The following is a 22,775-nucleotide window of genomic DNA, read 5'->3' on the forward strand; positions in this document are numbered from 1 at the left end:
GACACCCACCCTTTAGATGTTTGTAAATGTTAATGAGATCTCCCCTCAGTCTCCTCTTCTCCAGACTAAACAGTGTTTATCTCCAGGACTGATGAACATAAAAATTGGCAGCAAATTTTTTATGTAAAGGTATGGTAGAGAAAGAGAAGAGGCAGCCCAGGAACGTAATGTTGGCACAGATACAGTAGTAAGGACTTTTTAAGAAGTCTCTAGGCCACTGGCATCTAGACTAAATCCTCTTGGCTTGTTATGAAAGATGCTTGCTCGTATGCCTGGGAAAAGATAAATAATCCAGTTTCTTTTCTGCTGCCAACTATTTCACTTAAAAAAATGTAATTATGACCTTTCCCTTGACTAGATTTTATAGTATCTGAGACTCAGACAAGCTATTAGGCAGTGACAGACCAAACAGATACTGACCAAAGCCCCAAACTGTCATTTTCAAGTGTGCAAATAAATTCAGCTATTTAATTGAGAGCTTTAGAAGTGAGAGATTTAATGATATCCACAAAAAACAGTAAAACACCTTTGTAATTCAGCATCATTTCTTGTTTGTCTCTATGAGAGAGAAATGAAAGTGTTACCAGCTACTGGCTGAACTGCTGGCTGCAGCAGCCACACCAAGCCACACAATGACACAGGTTACAAGCAATGACCTTCTGGAGAAACATGAGGTACTTTCAGGTGAATGGCTCAAATGCATTGGCAAGGACTGAATTGTGGTGGGTTGCAACACGAGCTCTTACCAGGTAGCAGAAGAAACAGAAGAGCCCATGAGCCTACAGCATCCCTTACGTGAAGAAACGTGAGTCTTACCACTCAAACACAACAGCCATCCTGTCTTACCTTTTTGTGTCTTCTCCACTAACATCTGGACTACTGTCTAGGGCCATACTGCTCAGGCTCTTGTCAGTGCCATGTTCAGCCTGGAGAAGAGGTTTAGCATCTGATCCAGGGATGGCTGTCCCTGCCGTGCAGGCATCTGACACATCCTGGGCATCTGAGGAGACAGCAGCCTGACCAGTTGCAGCAGGAAAAGGAGGTGGAAGTGGAGGTGGAGGAGGGGCAGCAGTGGGAGGAGGGGGAACAACGAGCTTGTTTGGTTGGTCTGCTTCCTGTGTTCTGGAAAGGACTATTGGAGGTTGCTCAGGCTCAGGTTTTTCTGGCTTCGCTTCCAACCTGTTGGCTGTGGCACCTAAGGGGGAAGATGCAGCCCCATCCGGTGCTGTTCGTGGGGCTGACTGCTTCCCAGTTTTTTTCTTGCCCCTGGGAGTCCCTGATGTCCCCGATTTGCTGGAAGTCTCCTTAGAGGCTTTGGGATGAGATGATGTGGATGAAGGAGATGGTGACGAAGAGGACTTGGAGACTGGTGCTTTTTTTGCATGAGAGGAACTAGCTAAAATAAGAAAAGAAAGAGCATTTTACGGTCTTGCAGCTACAATTTTGGCCACCATTCTTTCTGCATGGATTGACATGTGCTGATATTTGAGAAATTCAAAAAAGAAACCCACTTGATACTTCTACAATACTTCATCTATATGGCTGAGTAAATGTTGCAGTTCAAATTTCACCTTTGAGGTGGGAAAAAGTAAAACGATGAACACTTGCCCAAGAACAGTGGAAGGGATCAACCTTGCAAATGGGTGACGGTTTTATTCTAGCATCCTGCATTGGCCCATTACAACTTGCCTGGGCATCACCTAAAATGCCAACTACTTATTCCAAATGTGTTTAGTGCCTTATTAAAAACAAACAAACAAAAAACCAGCTACTGGACAGAGAAAATTACCTGATCTTTTCTATTATGTGAATTTTTGGTCTTAGCACTTGGAGAACAGCACGATTTTCCTCAAGCTTTTCAATGAACACCTCAGGACCATTATGGATGTTGGCCAATTACCTTTCACAATGTTATTGCAAGTGGCGTGATCTTAGTTAACAGGGAGCAGCAGAGGGACAGCAAAACAAGATGCACTTTCAAGTCCAGCTGGGAATGTTCACAAAACAGAGGCAGAAATCACTGATCTCACTCTTCACAAATGATCTCCAGAAGGGAGGAGGCATTGAAGGCCTCCTGTATGTACGGGAGGTCTTCGTCTTACCAGTGACCAACTCAGGTAGCCTTGAAAACATAGTGAAACAAGGTTCTGACACCAGCTGGCCAGTGATGCTGCTGTTTAATCCTGCAATACCTACCATACTGAAACCTACATGTATAATGACCTAGTTTGCAAGAGACTTCAGTCAGCCTGCATGCCCATGTGCATTCCAGCCACGTTTCTCACTGCTGTATTGATTCACCCACCGTCTGGATCGGGAGCTTCAAACTTCTTTTATTTAAAAGGCAATAAAAATGACAATCATCTTCTGATTCAGTCTTTTTCATAAAAATGCATCCAACTCAAACATTTCTGCTGTAGTAAAAATGCATTAGCCTCCAGAGAACAAATGAAAGCATTATAAAGCTACACAGCAGCCTTGCGGCTAAGCTTACTGAGTAAAACAGAACGCTGTAATAGAAAACTGTTGAAAGGCCTACTTTACTTACAAGCATTGAAAGAAAAACAAAACCCCAGCAGATTAGGATAAAACCAAAATACAGATGCTGGCCATAATAAGCTCATGATATAAAAATAGCTTCCATGGTGAGACCGTTCTCAGTCTCAAAGAAGATGGAAGATAATTCAAAAGACACTTCTACTGTTTTCTTCTGTAGCTGAGTGTTATGGTTTATAAACATTTAGAGTGTTGTAAAGCTTTTGGTACATCCAGAAAAATCCACTGAAACTTCAGGTCAAACATTGTCCCTCTTTGTGCTGCACAGTATCTGTAAAAGGCACTATACCGAATCTACTGATACCACACACATCATCCACATCAGGTACGAAGCCCTGATTTAACTTACCAGCAAATCAAAAGGAAGCAAGGGAAAGGTATAGGCAGCAGCTCATAATTGCAGTGGAAACAGATGGTGGCTCAAAGCAGAAACCTTACTGAGTAAGTGGGTGGAAGTAAGAAAGGGCTGTGGTTCTGGTTCAGCAAAAGCACTTCAATATAAGCTGGAGGCCAACAGAACCAGTTACATGCTTACACTTCAGAACTCCAGCATAATACACAGACACACTGTAATTGTTGCTGGGAAAATGTCAAAAGATGTTTCCATTGAAAAAAAACCTTACATTATTCTCAGAACCTTTCCAGACCTGCAATCAGACACAGAGAGATTTCTCCTGGGGAACACCCCCTTGCACTTTCACATGGGTCAAAAGTGCTGTTGCTATTGTTGGTTTTGACTGGGCTTGCTGACAATTTTCTGTCATGCTTCTTTTTCAGTAGAAGATTTGAATTTTGATTAAATGAAAAGTTTCATGGTTGTTATTTGCCTTCTGGCACATGTCCATGCCTATGTTTAACTCCCCTTCTCTCAGTTCCACTATTTCAGTGTGGAAATCTGCTGTGGTGCCTTCAGGAGAGCCATGGCTCATATTCCTCTTCTCTTTCATGGAACTGGATCACTAGCTGTATCATGTGTTCACTTTCACAGAGATTTGACAAACCTCTTGTACTAATACTATTCCAAATCAGCTCTACTTATTAGCTATTGCCCCACTTCAAATGCACACAGTGTACTTTTAATGTTGGAAGAAATTACCAGAAGAATAAGTACTGTTTTACATAAGGGATACATGGATATATATCTTTTTACACCCAAATGATTTCAAGGTATTGCATGACATATCAGCAAGGCTACTAAAAACCAAATCTGGAATCTGAATGTACTTTAAGAACTCAGACACCTGAGAGCTTGTTTCCAACCACTGGTATAAACATTTCTTTATGTGATGTCTTTTTTTTTTCCTGAAAGGTCAGCTGTTACAAGGTGGCTTCACCTAGGAAGAACCTCAGTTTTCCACCTGCATGTGAAACACAACAGCAAATTCTGGGTTTTCCAAATGTTTATTCTCGTGGTTGTCTGATGTCATAAGGACAGTTAATACCAAGTTAATGGGTATTTTATGGCAAAGTTATTATTGTAATTCTATCAGTCTTGCAATGTTTTCAAACCGTCCTCTTCTGTGTGTTTCAAATACAAAACGTGCCAAAATGTACAAGCTATGAAGAGGTACACTTGGGAGAGAAAACTGGAGAGACTGAAACTCTCTTTCACAGACTGATGGAGGATTGAAAACACAAGGCTTGCCTAAGTTTGCCAACGCATATATACAATCTGTTCATCACAATACTGCTTGTGTTTCAATTTTGGTCATTGTTGGTCATTACTGGCACTCAAACTCGAGATCAGTACATTAAGCACAGCTACCTATAATCTTCAATCTAGCATCACTGCAGAATTTTGGTTTAAAAACGTAGTGTTAAACACATCTGCTATGTCCCTGCTGATCAACATTTTCCATTTCCAGTGTATATTCAGAATCACAGCAAGTCATCAACTAGCTCTGGGAAGCCTGGCCATTTCTAATGAGTTATAATTCTTTTTTTTTTAGGTAAAACAACATCCACTCAACAGCCTTTAAAGTCACCTTCATGGTTTGATCCTTTATCTCTTTGAGTTCTTAGGATCTTGCCAAACTAATTGGAATAGTTGATATCCCCATCAGAAGAAGCAGTTTTACTTTCGGGCAACTCATATGTTTGGTTTCAGAAGTCACCTTTCTCCCCTGCTGATTCCTCAGCAGTAACCTGGGTCATTTTGTTGACAGCATTCACACTTGAAGAGGGAATTCAATATTGTCTTAGATGTGCTTGGTGTCATGCATACGTTCATTAAACAGTCAAGTGATTTGTCCTTTGTCTGAGGTGTTTGCAGACAGCAGAACCAGAGCTCAGTGGAAAGCTAGCTAAAAACATCCATGGCATGCTCTTCAGGAAGGCTGCTAAGTATAAAGGCAGAAATTACCACAAGATGAAGCCAAGCACCCTCATGCACATGCACCCACCATAACTGGCACTGCCTGCGCAGTACTCACCAGCTTCTCGATTTGCACTGTGGCTTGTTGGCTTAGGCGGTGGGAGAGGAGGCTGCTTAGCAGGAGCCTTTCCCTTTTTTTTAGCATGAGATGCTTCATTACTCTTATGGCTGGTAGTGGTGGAAGCAGCAATAGCATTTTTTGGTGGTGGTGGAGCTTTTTTAGATTTAGGCTTAGGCTTGGGTGGTGGTGGAGCATGGGATGCCGATATTTCAGGGCAGTGATCAGTAGTGCTCTCTATGGACAAGAAAGTGAACAGAAGCCAGCTGACATAGATATATGCCACATACATCCAACAGCAAGCATGACAACAATGACTACTTTTTGCTGCTTGAGCACTTAGGAATCAGGAGAGAATTTTTCAGGTTCTGCTTCTTATCGAAGTATTATCTCAGGAAAAAACCCAACAAAATCTCAATTCAAGTCTTTCTCACGGAATACTTTTTCCCAACAATTCTGTCTCATCTATTCTACACTTCCAAGGACCATCCTCAACATTCAGTACCCCAAATTAGACTGCTGGCTGCAAACTAAACATTTACTCCTTTAGCAATTCCCTCAACTTCTTTCCAGCCCTCTGAGATCGACAGGCTATAAAACTCAGATTCATGTGAATCTGAATGTGAACAGGGCCATTCTCTCAGCCACAGGTTCAAATATGGCTATGCAGCTTAAGTTTTCCCTGAAGCAAGCCGTTCTCCTAAGCTGCAGACTGCTTGTTCATAGCAACTTTATTTTGGTATCTTCCCCAGGGTATTTCCACTCTTCGGAAAGAGATGAAACTAAAACAAATGGAATATAATTTGCTATGGGAATGCTCTCCTCTCCTGCAAGCTCTGTGGGTACTGTTACAAGACTGCACCTTCATCAGTTCCTTAGCCATCAGGAATTTGGACTGCATCTACCTTATATAGTGCAATAAGAATGGCTCTGCAGAATGAAAGACGTAGCACTAAGCACCCAGCGTGCACAACTGTGCATTGCAGGAGACTTTATTTTGAGTTTCAGGCTAGTTCTGGAGGCTGCACGGTCAGCAGTGGTGAGAGCACAAGTTTGTGAATGAATCTTTTGGCTTAGTTTGATTCAAAAGAAACCTTGGCTTGTGTGGTCTGCAAACCAAAGAAAGCTAAGTGGGGATGACCAGGAAACTAATTTTAAAAGTGCATGTCTAATGTCAATCGTAATCCAGCACAGGGCCACCAAGGTGATCAGGGGTATGGAACATCTTTCATACAAGTAAAGCTGCAGGAACTGGGGCTGTTTAGTCTGGAGGAGACTGAGGGGAGATCTTATTAACATTTATAAATATCTAAAGGGTGGGTGTCAGGAGGTTGGGACATCCCTTTTTTCTCTAGTAGCTAGCAACAGGACAAGGGGTAATGGGATGAAGCTGGAACACAAAAAGTTCCACTTAAACATAAGAAAAAATTCTTTCACTGTGAGGTGAGGGAGCCCTGGCACAGGCTGCCCAGAGGGGCTGTGGAGTCTCCTTCCTTGGAGGTCTTCAAGACCCACCTGGACATGTTCCTATGTGACCTGATCTAGGTGACCCTGCTTCTGCAGGGGGGTTGGACTAGATAATCTCTGAAGGTCCCTTCCAACCCCTACCATTCTATGATTCTGTGATTTATACTCAACATTAAACTTTGCAACATAATCCCTATGTAACAGGCTAAAGTTCCCAGGTGGAAATCTTCATCTATTCCGTTATGCCAACTCTGCACACATTCAATCTTAAGGTAGCCTTCCTAAACCCTCCAGAAAAAAGAATGCTGTAAAAACAAAAGCATATTTTTAAAAATTACAGTGTTTAGGGAAGAAATAAGCCAAGCAAATAGTGAAAGGACTTCTAACAGTCACTTCTATCACTCAAGAGGAAGGCAATTAATTTCTTGTAGCATGTTATCACTGGAGCCTCACTTTTACACACATTAAATGGCCATTCTTGTCCATTCCCTGCTCTCTTCTTTCCCTTGCAAAAAAAACCTCAAGAGATTTTAAGATTAGTAGATGAAAAACAAATATTTTGTTGGACAACAACGCCTTCCTTCATCTTAGAAACAAATCCTTTTTAAAGTCTATCTTAAGGCTTCTTAACATGAACCTAACGCATCACTTGCCATTATTAAAAGTAACACACCGATACATGTCTTTTCATGAACTGAAGGAATTAACACTAACTGTCCAGTATCTTCCTCCTTTATTTCCAGCCCATTATGGATTGATATGATTTCGCTAACACTTTGCAACAACCATTGCATAGCAACCTTTTTACTGCTTTCAGACAGACTCTTTCAAGCACAGGTTCCTGTACTGCTTGTTTGTTTTCCAGAGAAAGAGCTCTGGATCAGTGAAAGACTTTGGAAAAAGAAGGAAACATACATATTTCAACATTTAGTTCTCTCCTTTGAGAGCAAAAAGCATCTCCTTGTGAAATTCTACCTACCTTCATTCAACGCTGATAAACTGCTTTAATGCTGAAAAAGCAGGACATTTAAAAGTTTTCATGCCATTAATAACACAGCAAGAGAAGATGAGATTTTTGTACTTTGAAGCTCTTGAAGGGCATGATCATCAGAACGAACTGTAGACAATTCTTTGATATGCCTCTTATTTATGGGTCCAGCACACTATAGTTTTATTCACTAATAAGAAATTATTTAAAGCACCGCTATTGTGTTTGGTTTCCGATGATATTAGTAGAGAAAATAGTAGAAAGAGAACAGTAACCTAATAAAAAGACACCATTCATCATATTCTAAAGTAATACAGTGCACTTATTTAAAATTTGTATCTACATTAAACTATATAACTCATTAAATAACATGAATCAGAATGTCTTTTCTGATTAAGTACAAAATATAAGGCATGTTATAGTTGCAAACAATCTCAGTAACAACAAACGCATCATTTTCAATCTTCCTTTGGAGAAACAACTCAAAACCATGAGTGAAAACCAGTTCATTCACATCAAAGTTCTTGCCTGCAGACTTCAGTTGTGATTAAAACTGGCAGTTTATATAACCTTGCCATCACTGGGATATCGCCTTCACCTAGGACAGCTCCTTCCATACTTTTATGTACATCACAGCAAAGACTTGCAGACTCTTTGTGCACAGCAGCAACCTGTCTGATCTGATCCAGCTCTCACCGAGTCTCCACTGCCCAGGGAGGTGCTGGAGTCACCGTCCCTGGAAGTGTTTAAGAGATAGTTGCATGTTACACTTAGGGAAATGGTCTAGTGGTTGACAGAGCTAGGACAAAGGCTGGACTCAATGACCTTAAAGGCTTCTTACAGCCAAAATGATTCTATGATTATGTACTTGTCCTTTCCTTGGCCTTGGACCAACAAATCTTTTTGCTCAGAGCCATGAGGAAAGCTGTGGTGTGACCATGTTGTCCCTCTTGGCATCCTATGAACTTCATCCCTTTTTACTTTTATCTTTTTGTTAAATATAAACTTGACTGCTCTTGCTATCAGTCTAATTTTGCCCAAACTATAGTTTCCTTTGTGCTCCTGACAGACATTTGCAGTCCCTACCTGACCAGTGACAAGCCAAGTTTTGAAGCAGATGCTTTTCACTGCTATTCTTCTGCTGCCCTTCAGGCTTTGTGAACCACCGACAGTCCTCCCTCAAATTCCCTTCTGTTGTGATGCCAAAACTGAAAATTTTTGTCAGCATTGTGCTGGTTATCCTTGTCTGGCTCCCTCTTGTTTTTCAGTGCCTAACCACAGTGTCTTCTCTTTTACTGCAAGCCCATTGCAACTTTTTGGTGTTTTTATGCATTCATGTAAGACACTACAGTACGTTCCTGGTATATAGATAAGTACTGTAGTAATACAAATAACTAATAAAAGTGGCTTGATCTTGAACACTAATAGGGATGCTCTGATGTCTGTAAATGGCTTCTGCTTGAATATGGGCCTTTGATCTTCATGCCTGCTCTTCCTTTTGCATCTATTCCCAAAACAAGGAGGCATCTGAATCAGTTCTGACCCATCTACTTGTTCAAGCTAATCCCCTAGGTACCTCAGTACCAGCTGCAACATATTTCCATTGCTGTTGTTTTTCTTAATATAGACATCTGTGAATTCTGTGATCAGTTCATGATGAACTAACCTTTTAACAAAAGGCCTCCAAAGGACTGTGAGATAGGAATATCTTATTCACTGCTGCCTTGAACAAGACATCTGCTGTAAAAGCAATCCACCTATAAATTACTCTTTAAACAGGAAAACAAAGCAAATGTTAATGTTTCACTAAGCATTTGGAACAATAACATGTTTATGCCTAGAATAAATTTTCCACATGCCAGATTCTCAAGAAAGTTTATTTTGACCAGATTTTCTTATTTACACAAATTATGACCCGGGCCAGACTCTTAAGAAAGCTGTGTTCTCATGTGAACACCTGAATGATGGTTGGGGTTACAAGGAACTCAGTATACAACAGATCTTGTGGGAACTGAGTCTCAAAGACTTTCAGAGAGATGCCAGTGTGCCATATGCACTGGAAAAGCAGATTACTTATTCTGGAAGCTAAATATGGGATTCTTTTGCAAACTCTGGACCAAATGGACCTATGAAAACCCTGGGCATGGATTCAGAAGCCAGACATGATGGGGTTGTATAAGACAAGAATTTTTTCTTTAGTTTCACAAACTTCTAAAGAACTGAAGGCCAAAGCTTTTCTGTTCCAGGACATACAGTACTTGTATTTTTGTTTCTACAGTTAGAGAAGTGACATGAAGCTAGCTCATGGAAAACCAGCAGTGCTGCAGCACAAGTATATAATCTACATCAACTGCAAAGCACCCTCCTCCTGGAAGACAAGCACAACACAGTGGAGTAACTTGGTGTAAAATGGAAGTTCAAGATAATGTATGATTTGTCATCTTTTGCAGGATGATTCCCTACAAAATGAAACTCAGTAAGAATTTTGACAATCCCGAGTTGCCTTTCCAGCCTATGTAGAGACCTCAAGAAACTGTCCTTCAGAATCACGGGACATAGGGCAAGACAAGGTGCCTTTTGTCTCGTTTTTTGGACTCATTGACTGTGCTGATACAGGTGGTCAACTCACTCAAATCCTTTCATAAACTTCAGGTTTAACCAGGCCCATCTTTTGTTCCTACTATTCCTACTAAAATTCTGTTCAAGAAAAGAGCCATTCTAATTGCTAGAAAGCTTCCTTTAATTTCCAGTCTAAATGTATTTCAAGCCACTGCTTATTCCTTTCTACTTGTGCCAGCATTGTCCTTTAGCCATGTTCTCTCCTGGCTATATCCCAACTTGTTACATTCATCAAACACACTCAGGCTCTCTTGGGCTCTGTTTTGCTAGGCTGAACAAGAACAGCTGTCTCATGATGCTTTTTGCAGCCCTCTCTGCAGTTTTGAAATCATCTTTCTTGGAGATGGATGAGCAGATCTGTATGTCTGCAGACTTGCAGATCTTACTCCATGATTTCAATAGCACCATAAACAACAGGTCTTATAACAGAGAAAGAGTAGAAAATGGGAGAGAAAGAGACATGTGCAACGTCTGACCTAAAGCAACCATTATCAGATATTTTGCATTGGTTCCAAGAAAAAAGGAAAAAACCCTCCCTGACTGCCATTTTTCATTGCTAACTATCCAAGTTTTGCATAAAAAGTAAGCTGTTAAATCATGAGAGACTGCCTAAACCATTTTCACTGTCAGCAGCGTACTTTTACCATTTCTTGGTCTGTGGGAGACTTGGAAAGTGAATGGCATGTAGGCTTCTACATTCCCTTACTTCTTCTGTATAGATATGCTCAAGTAATTAATGGTTAGTTAATGAATATAATGCCTACAATCTTATTTCTGAAGCCACGTTAGGATATCTTTCCTATAAAAGAAAAATCAGCTTTACAAATCAGCAACTTTCCTCTGCCACTCAACTTTTGCCAGTGAAAGCCTGTGCCTCTCATGTCAAGCCTACTGGCACAAGCCAGCCTGGCTGACTTAGTGGACAGGCTCTGCCCAAATACAGCTTTATCTAGAGTAGCTTTCCTTTTAAGAAGATTTGGATTTGGCTTCATCTACATAGTTCAGGTGATGAATTGAAGGTATACTATTCTTAGAAGAACTAGCTTTAGCCAGCAAGTAACTCAGATGAAGTGAGAGATTCTTTGGGAGTCAGGCAGAAAAAAACCCAATGAAACCAAGGCCTATGGTGCTAACATCAGCAATCTACAGAGCTCAGAAGCACAGAAGTCAGCTAGGCCCACAAAAGGGAAGAAAGTCTGCTCTGTCTCTTGTAGTGAGTGGTTTGAAGGATTAGCTTTCTGAGAGAAAGCAGGCTCTTGTCTGAGATCTTGGAAGATAAGGCTTACTACCTTAAATTCAACAGGTTCTGTTCCACTTGGGGAAATAGAGCAAAGATCTCTGAGAGAAGGAACGCAGCATATTTTACTTTGATGAACATTTCTTGGTAAACAAACTAAAGAGTTGGTCAGCAATGATCCATGCTCATAAGACCAGACAGTGCTTGTGCCTCCAACCTCCTTTATTTGAGTTACCCATGAGAAAAATAAAAGACTGAATTTAATGTCAGATTGAAGGGAGAGCAGATAAAGTATAACAAAAAGAACCTCTGAAGACTAAAACCTGGAATAAACTTTACCAACTCTCATATTAGAGTTATCCTGCTGGGAAAGAAAAGCATTATGCATATATATAGCCCATGAATTCACCTGGAAATAGGACTACAAATTGTTTCCTTCACTGAAGGACATGAGAAAATCAGAGGATCAGTCTGTTATAAACAGCATAGGAGCATTCCAGAAGCTAATGCTCTATGTCACCTGTAACACTCACAGCACCTGCAACAGGGCTCTGGATTCCTGCAGCACATTTATCAAAGCAGCATCTAACAGACCTGACTGATGATATGAAAAAGGAAAGATTACTTTTTTTTCCAGGCAATATCTGCCTTAATGGTTACTGAGCCTTTCACTTCCTCAAGCTCAAGCTAACAATGAAACACAGAAGCATCCACAAGAATCATGAAAAGACTGAACTTGCTGTGATAAAAATGAGTAAGACCTAAGTTTACAAATTGAACTCAGATACAAACTTAGGATTCTGTGGTACATTTATGTGCCAGAGACATCCTGGGTGGTTGGAAAGGAGAAAAGCAGCTCTGATACAGTACCAGGAGGTTTTACAATGTGCAGCACGCATGCTGCATTGACATACTGTGTCCCTAATACCTAAGGAGGATTTTGGTCTTCTCTAACACTGCTATAGGGAGCAGGTGGCACAGAGACTCCTTGTATCCCCTTTGTGACGTTCATATCCCACCTGAAACCTGGAGTGCTGGAGTCTGCTGGGGCTACTGCAGATCAGGAGCCCTGGCATGGTGGTACAGTTCTGTCTGCTGCCTAAACAACCAGGGTGTACCTTGACGTGCTGTCTACTTGCTGCTCACAGAGAATGGCTACAGTTTAGTTCTTTATTTTCTAAAAAAAGATGTGAGTGACTTTTCTTAGTCAAAACAAAATCATCCAGAACTCAACCAGTACAAACATGATGTGAATAAACGATCTAGGAAAAAGATTTCTCTGACTTCTCATCTGCAAAGCTTTATCCATCAATTACCTGAGGTTTTTGTTATGTAACACTGTCACCAGCTTCTTATTATCCTGCCATAAAGGAGAAATTTCCTTCTAAATGCCTCTCTTGGGTAACTGACATCTTATCAATGTTACAAACAGTAACAGTTACACTATTAAATTGCCAAAAAGAATTTTTCCACCAAATACAAAAGGCACCTGTGAGCTGACAGGCAGTAGACGAGTACATGGTTTATAGAACTGCCTGGCAGCCCAGGGAATTGCTTTTAAGGGTCATCTTCTTTGCTTGCTTCTTCTTAACTCAGTTTTACATTGCATGGCTGAGCCTATTGCTCTCCCTGTATTTCTATGATTCACACCATAACAACTTTTTTTTCCCTTTAATTTCTTTTAACTCCTCAAATATTCCATATTCTACCAGGCATCATTGCCAACTCACCATTATTATCACAATATGCCTATATCACTTCTTTTTAAGCTTCCAGCTCCAGCAGTCAGCATGATATTTACATGAGAAGGCCACTTTCAAGATCCACTTGAACAAGAGAGTAAGGAAAGACCACCACAATTCCAGAAAAGTCTTTTTTTTAAGCATTTAATAAAAGCATTTTGAAGTAACCTCATAACTTTCAGGGGCTGAGATTTTTTGAAACATTTTGATTCAGATGGAGGTGGAACTGCAGCAGATCATGCTACTACACAGCAGGAATTAATACTGTCCTAAGGTCTTGTATGTAGCTTCACTCAAGGTTTACACATAAGAGTTCACGACTCTAAAAAGCCTAACATCAGCCTCACTAAAGGTAAACTCCCTCTATCCATTACTGCTGATAGCCTGGGCTAGTAGACACTCCACTTATCTCAGTTCTCATGGTAGAGGGCTGGAATCTGAAGTACCAGCATGTTTTCTGGTCTGAGCAGAAGACAGTGACCTAGGTATTCCTGCTTCTGCTCTCATTTTGATTCTCTGCTAGCCTTAGCAAACCTCCGCTCTACAGCTGTTAATTCCTTGCTCTGCCAGTGGATGTTGGTGTAATGTATACCTACTGAATCCACCACAAAAAATCACCAAGGATTAACCTGTCAGGTGAGGTGCATCTGTGAGATGCAGTGAGCTTTATTCTTCCACCGAGTTCAACAGACTGGCTCACCTTCTTCCTTAATGTGCTATAAAGTCAAGAATAACTGAAGTGTATTCACTATCCAGTGAGCAGCATTGGATTTGCACTGTGTAACACCATTGCTGATGTGTGGAATTGACCCTTATTACCTTTTTTTGGGTAGACTATTCCTCTGCAATACATCTACCTTTCCAGAGGACTCAAAATGTTTATACACAGAAGGATTTCACTAGAGCTAAGAGGAAAGTATATTTGAAGTGTTTTGCTGCTTCTATACAGTAATATTGACATTCTGTGAAGCCTAGAATACCAGGTTTGCTCATTTTTTGTTTTCCTTCTCTCTCTTCCATATATACTTCATTTTTTGAGAAGGACTGAAGTGGTAGCTATATATTCCTCTGCATTGAGTCCACTCCTGTGCAGCAATAAGTTTCAATTTCTCCCTGTAAGGCTGACAATATATAGGAAGTGCAGAACTTGGTAACATGCTTGAAATACACAGTGAACTTTTTCTGATTCATTGGAGTTCTACATTCTGCAAAGTTAGCTAGAGAGCACATCAAGAGTGTTAGAAGTATGTGTCTCCAAAAAAAAAAACCCCGTACCTTAGGAAAACTTCCAAGACCTGACAGTTCCAAAAGGCTGTATTTAGAGATGCATAAAATAACAAGTGGTCTGATCTAACCCCAAAGTTAACCTGAACCATTTTAAAGGTTTTCCATGGCTTTTATAACTCTTCCCCTGACCCAATACACATCTGGTTCTAGTTGGCACCAAAAGATAGACGTATTTAAATGTCATGAAACGGGCTAACCTTTTATTTCTGTCTTGTTGGGAGACAGGAAGTCCTAGAAATCTCATAGGAAAGGCAGTTCTCCTTGGACATCCAGCCACTTTCTACATGCTCAAATGATTTACATAGCTCAAGAGAAGAATTCAAGTTTTTGTCTTAGCCAAACTGACCCTCTCAACCTCCAGAGGCTCATTCATTACTAGGTAGAGGTTACTAGAAGACACTGGAAAGTCTGCGCAGACTAACAGCAAGTCATGAAGTTCTTGATCTTTTGTATCCTTGCTCTTTCCTCTAGGAAAATCCAATGAACAGAATAGTATTTAAGAACACTTTGACAGGGAAAAGAAGTGGTGCATTAGTCAACATATTAGAGAAAGAAAATAAAACTGGTCCAAATCCTTTGATTCTGTATTAATCTTTGGGTTTTTTCCCTTACTCAGTCAAATTCTTGTTACCAAAGTAGATCTGAGTAAAGGTAACAGGATTAAAATGGATTCCCAGACTGCTAAATATTTAGCATTACTTGCTGCAATTCATCTGCAGAAAATCCTACAGTCATAAAGCACATCTTCCATAAATGACTTAGGTTCAGTTTTCAGTGTGATATAGTCCCTTGAATATTTCTGGAGAGCTGATCTGTTTAAGATTCAATGAAAACCAATAGGAATGAGTTGCTGAAGTTACTTTCAAAATGATATATGGATTTATGTGGCTTGAGTAACTTGAATGTTCAACTTATGAACCACTTCTACAGTGATACTGCAAGGTGATGCATACGCCCTCGGTGCCTTCTTTTGCAAAAGGAAAACCTGAAACCAAAGCTTGCCCGTGGCTACAAGGTTCACGCTGAATTTAGAAACTGAACATCCCTGCACACATTTTAATGCCCACACCATGCCTCTCTTTATGACCTTACTATATCCACACATTTTCATGCCCACACCGTGTCTCTCTTTATGACCTTACTATATCCATGATAAAAGACACGCCTACCAGTGACGAAATATTGATGTTTCCCAAGTCTTATCTTCTGGGTAGGTTCTGCTGGTATCCTTGTGACAGAACAGAACTCACAACATGTATGGATGCTAATGGAAGAACATTCTAATATCTTAAGGAGGTGAAAAACAACTTGTGAAGCATGTGCTCATTTACCTTTTTGTTCTTCCTTTTTTCCTTCCAATGCTGATGCCTTCTCTGATAAAGGACCATTATCTCCACTGGCTTTTACCACATTTTCTTCCTGTATGGTTTCTTCACCAATGGCTATGGTATGTCCATTTGAAGTTTCAAAATTTACTGTTACATCACCATCTGAAATGAAAATTAAAAAGATATTGCCTAGTTTAACTGTTTTCTTAGCACCTGGTTGACAACACACAGCATCCTTCTGCTTTTAAGCTTCCATGAAAGCAAAGCAGAAGGACTTACTGAAATGTGAAACATCAGGCTGTAGATCTGCTCTGAAAAGTAACTCTGTAAAGGAACTCTATAGGCTTCCAGGTTCTTTGGATGGACACCTCTGCAGGACTACTGTGGTGCATCCCAGTAGGTAAATCAGCCAGGAATTCAGACAGAAGTTCTCAGAATATGTGTGCCCAATTAATGAAAACAATAGGCCACAAAGTCATTATTCAGTCTTAAGAACCAAGGTGAAGTCTTCTATATCACGTATCATACCATTATTAAATTCCACAAGTCAATTTCTTTCCCAGCTCTGATGATTTTACTTATCCAGACTACCTCAGCTATGAAGGGTTTTTCCTGAAAAAAGAAAAAAATCTTTCTCTTCCTCATTTGACTTTATATTCCTGAAATATGTTACATACTCTTGTTGGCTCACAGCTTTCTCTCTTCCCCTGTTTTCTGATTTCTATTCTCTGCTCCACACATTTTAATTTGCTGATTATTTTCTTCTTTGGTCATTTCTAAGGCTTGTTATCCCTATGTTGCTCACACCTGCAGTTCATGCAGAGGATTGCTTTCCTTCTGCAGGATTCTGTTGCTGTCCATCCCAAAATTATGCAAATCTACCTAGTTGATTCCCTCATTAATTGTGGTAATTTTGCTCTCTTTTTCTCATCCTCTTCCTTTCTGTGTGCTATCAGACCTGGATGTTTAGTATTCCCCTGGTTTCAACACAATTATGCACAGCCTCCCTTGTCACCTTGGGTTGCTCCATGGGTTAAGTCGACGGTTTTATTCTCATCAACACATTAATTTCAAGTTGATGTGTAAAAACACACGTGTTTTGCCTTTTTAACATTGTCTCATTCACTACAGATGACAGTCACACAAGACAACTTACCACAGCATTCAGTTTCTTCAGCTTCTCTCTTCCACATGTTCAAAAAAATCCATTCTTTCTGCCTCTATATGTGGCATTCTCACATATTCATGTCATGGTTCTGCAAACACCTCCTGCCTCCGAGTGGTACTTGCCACTTCATTCTTCCTCTTCCCATGTGAAATACTGTCTTTCTTTACATTTCTTACCTCTCACATTTCAAGACTCCATGTAATTTCCTCGTCTAGCTTTCAGCTCCATAGTTACTCCTTCTGACTGCTCAACCACCGTCTTTCCCATATCTCCACCTTCTACTATATTCTTTCAAAGTGCTCCTTCAAAACTGTAGTTTTTATCAAACAAGAAGCACAATATGATGAAGGCAACACAGACTGGATTGATGGTCTTCTTAAGATTGGAGGAAAGGAGGCAAATTTTTTCATCTCTATATCCTTTCCTCACTTTGATAGATCTCCACAAGGGATCCAAAGTTCCATCCTCTTTGAAAAATGGAACAGAGGGTCACACAAATGACCAAAGCATACATATTTTTAGCACAGATTATAGTATCTATGTTCAGACTGCTTGTAACCAACCTGAAACATTAACACATTTCATTAACTGTCCCAGCAGTTTAAATGCAACTTAAAACCATCAATGAACAAAGTCAGGCAGCAAATCATGTAGCAAAGAATGTAACATTCACAGATGTACAAAATGCCTTGTTTTGAGCCAAAGACAGTGATAGAGACAAGTTCAGAGGGGGCAGCTATGCTGAATGTCATAGCCTGGTAATCAGTGAAACACGTTTAAGACATGGGACGTCACATGTCAACCTTTACTTCTAAATATCAATGTGTATGATAGAAACCATACACATTGATACTTTCATGATGCTTCAGCTTAGGCTGCTAACACAATTTGTAGGAGAAAAACATTTTTTTTGAAATCATGGAGTCCTTAGACTACTTGATAAAGTGACAAATGGTTTCATTTTAAGCTAGAGAAAATCATTTTACTCACTTTGACTTTGATTTAGAGTTATAGATCATTAGAAAGAATACCACAAGAAATACAACCAGATGCAGCACTTGAGTGTTAGCTGTCATTTACTCATACTTTTTGAAACATAAATTCTGGTCAATACCAATTCCTAACCTTACAGCATTTTGAAAGAAACAGTGTCTTCCTCATAGTCTTATGTTTATGCCCATTTGTAAATGTGGCCTGTGTGAGAGTGGTGGGATCTGTACAGCCGCAGGACTGGCACTTTTTGATACCTGAAATGGATGCTATTGAATTGCTTGGGGTCCCAAAGTCTCTAATTTTTCAGTCAAAATGTCTTATATTCTACTCAGGTTGCTTTAGGCAGATCTTGACTCAAAAAATACATTAAGCACTAACTCAAAAAAAACCCAACCTGGCAAACAACAAGCAGGAAACACAAGAGTCACATTATTTACAGGGAACATCAAAATACTTAAAAGATATAACCAGAAGTCAGATGGTGTACCTCTTCACTCCAACTTTAGTTGTTTGTCAACTGGTTCGAAATTACCTCTCACACTCTCCAGCTTTATCTCCTCATACCTATTTATACTACATGGAAACAATACAATAGTGGCTTTATCATCCATGTTTAGCACTTAGGAGCTAAATTCTAGTCAATGTGTTATCACCTTGCTCGGGCATTTCCTTCAGCACTCCCCTTCTTATCAGCTCCTCTCTGCTTTGTCTTGTCGAAATCTTCCTTTCCAACACTAAAGAAAAAGCAGAGTTAAGAATAGATTTATTCTTGTACTGCTGATGCTTGTGAGAAATGCAGAAAGAGAGAAAAGATTTTAAAGAAACACTGAGAAATCTCGTTTCCTCCGATTCTGTAGGAGAACTGGTCTGGATTTCCATGGACACTGAAAATACTGTCCCACAGTTTCAGGCACAGAAGATGGAGACTCATATGATCCAATATCTTTAGCCAAGTGAAGGTTCTGTGAGGCTTCTAGAACTGTCAATGGAAAAGGTACTTCCTGAGTGGAACTGAACTCATGCTAGCATAGGCATCTAACACATGAAAAGACTTCTTTCTCATTGACTGGGTTAACTAGGCCAGCTGGAGTTATCTCCATCTGCTTGTAGATGTTTATAGCTGGGAGAGACAAAGCCTGCTCAGAGCAAGTAACTCACAGAGCAGCCTTTGTCACATGCAAACTGTTTTAAAGGAAAACAAAATTCCCCCACCATAACCTTAATCAGAAGCTAAAAAGTTCTGTTCTAAAAGGGAATAACAGTAATCTCCCATCCTGATTCTGTTTAGAGAGAGACATCCCAACTCAAGCAATGTTTGAAGCTCAAGCTGAGGACACGTGGCAAAGCTTCAGCCGTGCTGGACTTCATCCTATTAATGACATGGGATAGGGTTAATCTCATCAACTCATTCAAACACTCTGGTAATCCAATCACTCTCCAGGGCCAGTCCAATTGCTGTATGTAAGAAGTATGGTACTGTCAATCTCACTTGCGCCAGCCCAGTTGGAGTGAGCAGCCATACGGTGGAGGGACGGCTCACTTTGCCTCTTCTGAAAAAGTCACCCTCTGTGCATAGCAAAACATCTTTCCCCACAGCAGGTAACTCCAACTGCTGACTCACAACCAGGCTGGCAGACCTCAAGATGCCTGAAGGCATCACTGCTCACGGCTTCCCTGTCTCTGTCAGGGGAGGGGATGGTTGCACGCAAGATGAAGTAGATTTTGCATTTCTCAGATTTACAGCACTGGGTTTATTTCTCACATTGCAAACTGTGAGAATTCAGCAACTGCTCCACATGAGATACATTTCCCTGACAAAATAGCACCAAATCCTGGTAGAGCAACTGGGGGCACTGACTGTGTTGACTGGCCCAGTTCAAGCTACCTATGCCTGTGAGATCAACAGCTCATGAATGTAAGCTCAAGATTCCATACGCTGGCATTAGATCTGTCTATACACACAGGTACTTTGTGGGATTTGTCTGTTAAAGGTCAAATCTTCATGGTGTTCAAATCACATTTGACAATATGAAGGAGCTTTTCCAGTTTTTCCTCATTATTTTCTTAAAGTATATGCCTTGCAACTGTGTGTCACACACTGGCATGGCAAACTAAGTACAGCAGCACGCCCTCTCCTTGCAAAGAGTTTTTCACGTAGCTGAATACTCAGTTCCACAAAGACTGCTTTAAAAGAGAAGGGACGGCCATGAAGTCAGAGGACTTTGTGGGCAGACACAGATGAAGCATCTTAATGTTTCTAAAAGTGGGTGTACTTACAAGCAGAGAGAAATCTCCTTTGACATACACCCCAAGGATTAGTACTTTATCTGTAAAGACTTTACACTTGTTTTGCTGCTGGCAATATAGGTATTTTATTATTACTCCAGCTATACAAGGGCTATTTTCTTCCTACTGTTCCTCCTCTCTGCTTGCTCTTTACCTTTGTTTTTTGGGGGACAATGAAAGGAGATGATCTCTCATCTATTTCATTGTGGGACTCAATGCAACTTGAAAACAATCATGCTCTTTCCATCAAGTTCAAGAACCCTCCATCACTGTCTCTCCCTAATGAAAATGATATGTATTTTCAGTTTTACAACACTAAATTAGCAACTGTATTGAATTAATTATCACGGAAAATGTCAATTGGCATTAAAAGACATTAACTCCTTACACTTTTACTGGAAGGCCTCAAAACATTGCATAGGTTTCATAACATCCCTTAGACTTGACTATCTCCATTTCCCAGATTAGAGAATTTATGAACAGATAAGAAGCTTAAGCCCCAATCCCTCATCATCTAAAATGCTAGCTATGAGTGGCGTTTTTATTTGAACTGATTAAGCTCAGTTAATTCAGCTTAAAAAGATAATTTATTTAAAATAGTATTTAGCCCACAGAAATAACATTAGAAATTATTCTAGTATTGACTATGAGCATCATCATTTTAATTCCTACAAAGAAAAAGGCAGAATTTTAATTTAAATCAAAGTGACCAGGAATACGTCTCCCTGTGTGAGAGGAATGAGTAGCCAGTCTACTTATCAATTGGGTGCTATTTAGTCAAGATGGACTCATAATTAATTGCTTATTACAGACTTTGAACTACACATTTTACATTTACACAGTCAAATATTTTGATTATCACAGTCCAACCGCACTGAGCTTTAAGGGTCTCAAGCTGAGCTAATCACGTTTGACTACTGCTATGTTTCAATAAACCATTTTAAAATAAGAGAGGTACAAAGTCAAGCTTTCAGAAGTCTGCAAATATTTGAACAAAGGTTGATGGGTGTGCAGATAGCACTTGCTTGTTATGTGTTTTACCTTTGCCATCCTTGCCTCGTTTAGGATACTGACTGTATTGTGTTCTATTAATTGTTTCTTTGCCTAAATTTTTAACCTTACTTTTCATTCCATATCCCAGAACAATAAGGAACAATATAGACCTTAACTTGAACAGAAAACTCCCAGTTTTCCCAAATGTCACCCCAGCAAGTGAGTGAACCAAAGACAGTGTTTTTCTCCTTGATGCCCATGTGAAATGCAAAGGTGTTAACATCACTGTATAGATAGACCACTTGTGGCATAGAAAGATAAAGTCGTATTATCAAACATGCTGACATTTGTTTAGTGAGCTATCTTTTCAAGTGTAATTTCCCACATTAAAATTGTGATGAATAAACCAACTAATCAAACCACTCAAAGCATAGGAATTCTAGTTGAATTGCCTACTTATGGTTCAAAATATCTAACCAATAAGTATTGGCCATCTGCTGCTGAGATAATGGCATAGACCACTGTATGAAGAGTTATCATCTGCCTGAACAACCTGGGATGGGTATCACTGAGAAACAGTTCAGTCTCCTGAGTCTGGCACAGGGAGAGGACTGTAATTTGGTGCTTTCACCATTGTCCCCCCTTTGTCACAACTTCATCATCTGGATCTTACTCCTTCACTTGAAGAAGTCTAGATTTCTATCTTTGGTTTCCAGACCTACCTCTCTTCTCTTCGTTCTTCTTCCAGGAAAACTTGCCACAATACACTACCCATCTACTCCTCCCATAAGCACACCTTTGCCTCTCTATTCCTGCTGAGCATCATTTTTGTGATCTCTGATCTTGTAAGTTATTACCCATTCCTCACTCAGGAGTAGATGACTAGTAATATCCTGGAACATTTATATATATATAAAATACTGTTAGCTGTATCATCATCATGTGGACATTCTTAAGCTGAGTCACTAGCTGATGCTATTACTACAAATATTTTCTGTCATATGTGTATATAATGATGTGGGTGTGTATGTCTCTGTGAATATATGTATCTTAACATACATCTGGGATATATATGATATATAGGTGTGTATACAAAAGTGTGTATATAATATTTCAACATTAACAGCAAGTTATTGTTTATGACATTGAGCAATAATACAATGGAAATATCAATTTCTCTGTCTGTACACATGTGTGTATTGAGATTGATTACACAAACATGTCAGTCCTGACTGGAATTGATTATCAGTTATTGCCTGCTGAGGAAGGCTGAGGTGAGGCAGGCTCCACTCTCAGACATCATACAGGCTCAAAACATCCCATTGCAAAACCCTTCCTCTACTGCAGTCAAAAGCAAGGCTCGGACTGACTTCAAGTGTAACTGTTACAAAGCATAGGAGTTTATTGCACTGTATGCAGCCTTCATTTACTTGAGTAGATCTCACTTGCCCAAACAAATATCTGCATTTTAAGCCCAATACAAATAATAGCATCACTAAGATGAGCTTACCTCAAAAAGCAGTTTCCATCCCTCCCTCCTTACCCCCTCAAAACAGACTGCTTAGTGATATTCAGCAGCTACAATTCTCAGGAAGCCTTAAAACCCCTTCTCTGGCTCACAAAGTTCTGTGAGATTCTGGATACTCGCCAGTCTTTAGTTTTGCTCTTCCAAGAGAAGC

At 40.0% G+C, this 22,775-nt stretch overlaps 1 protein-coding gene across 2 annotated transcripts in view; it reads right to left on the reverse strand.

Moving 5' to 3' along the window:
• PHACTR2 (phosphatase and actin regulator 2) overlaps positions 1-22,775 on the reverse strand; it is an 81,527-nt gene that overhangs the window by 25,306 nt on the left and 33,446 nt on the right. Inside the window, exons 3-6 of one of the 2 annotated variants that reach the window (XM_061989051.1) lie at positions 18,471-18,551; positions 15,660-15,818; positions 4,989-5,225; positions 847-1,396 (exon numbers count right to left, since the gene is read on the reverse strand). In XM_061989051.1, the coding sequence (XP_061845035.1) occupies positions 847-1,396; positions 4,989-5,225; positions 15,660-15,818; positions 18,471-18,551 (1,027 nt within the window). The remainder of the gene's footprint in view (positions 1-846; positions 1,397-4,988; positions 5,226-15,659; positions 15,819-18,470; positions 18,552-22,775) is intronic. The other variant, XM_061989052.1, reaches the window with a different exon arrangement.

This window comes from Colius striatus, chromosome 2, assembly GCF_028858725.1.
Source record: "Colius striatus isolate bColStr4 chromosome 2, bColStr4.1.hap1, whole genome shotgun sequence".
Taxonomy (NCBI): domain Eukaryota; kingdom Metazoa; phylum Chordata; class Aves; order Coliiformes; family Coliidae; genus Colius; species Colius striatus.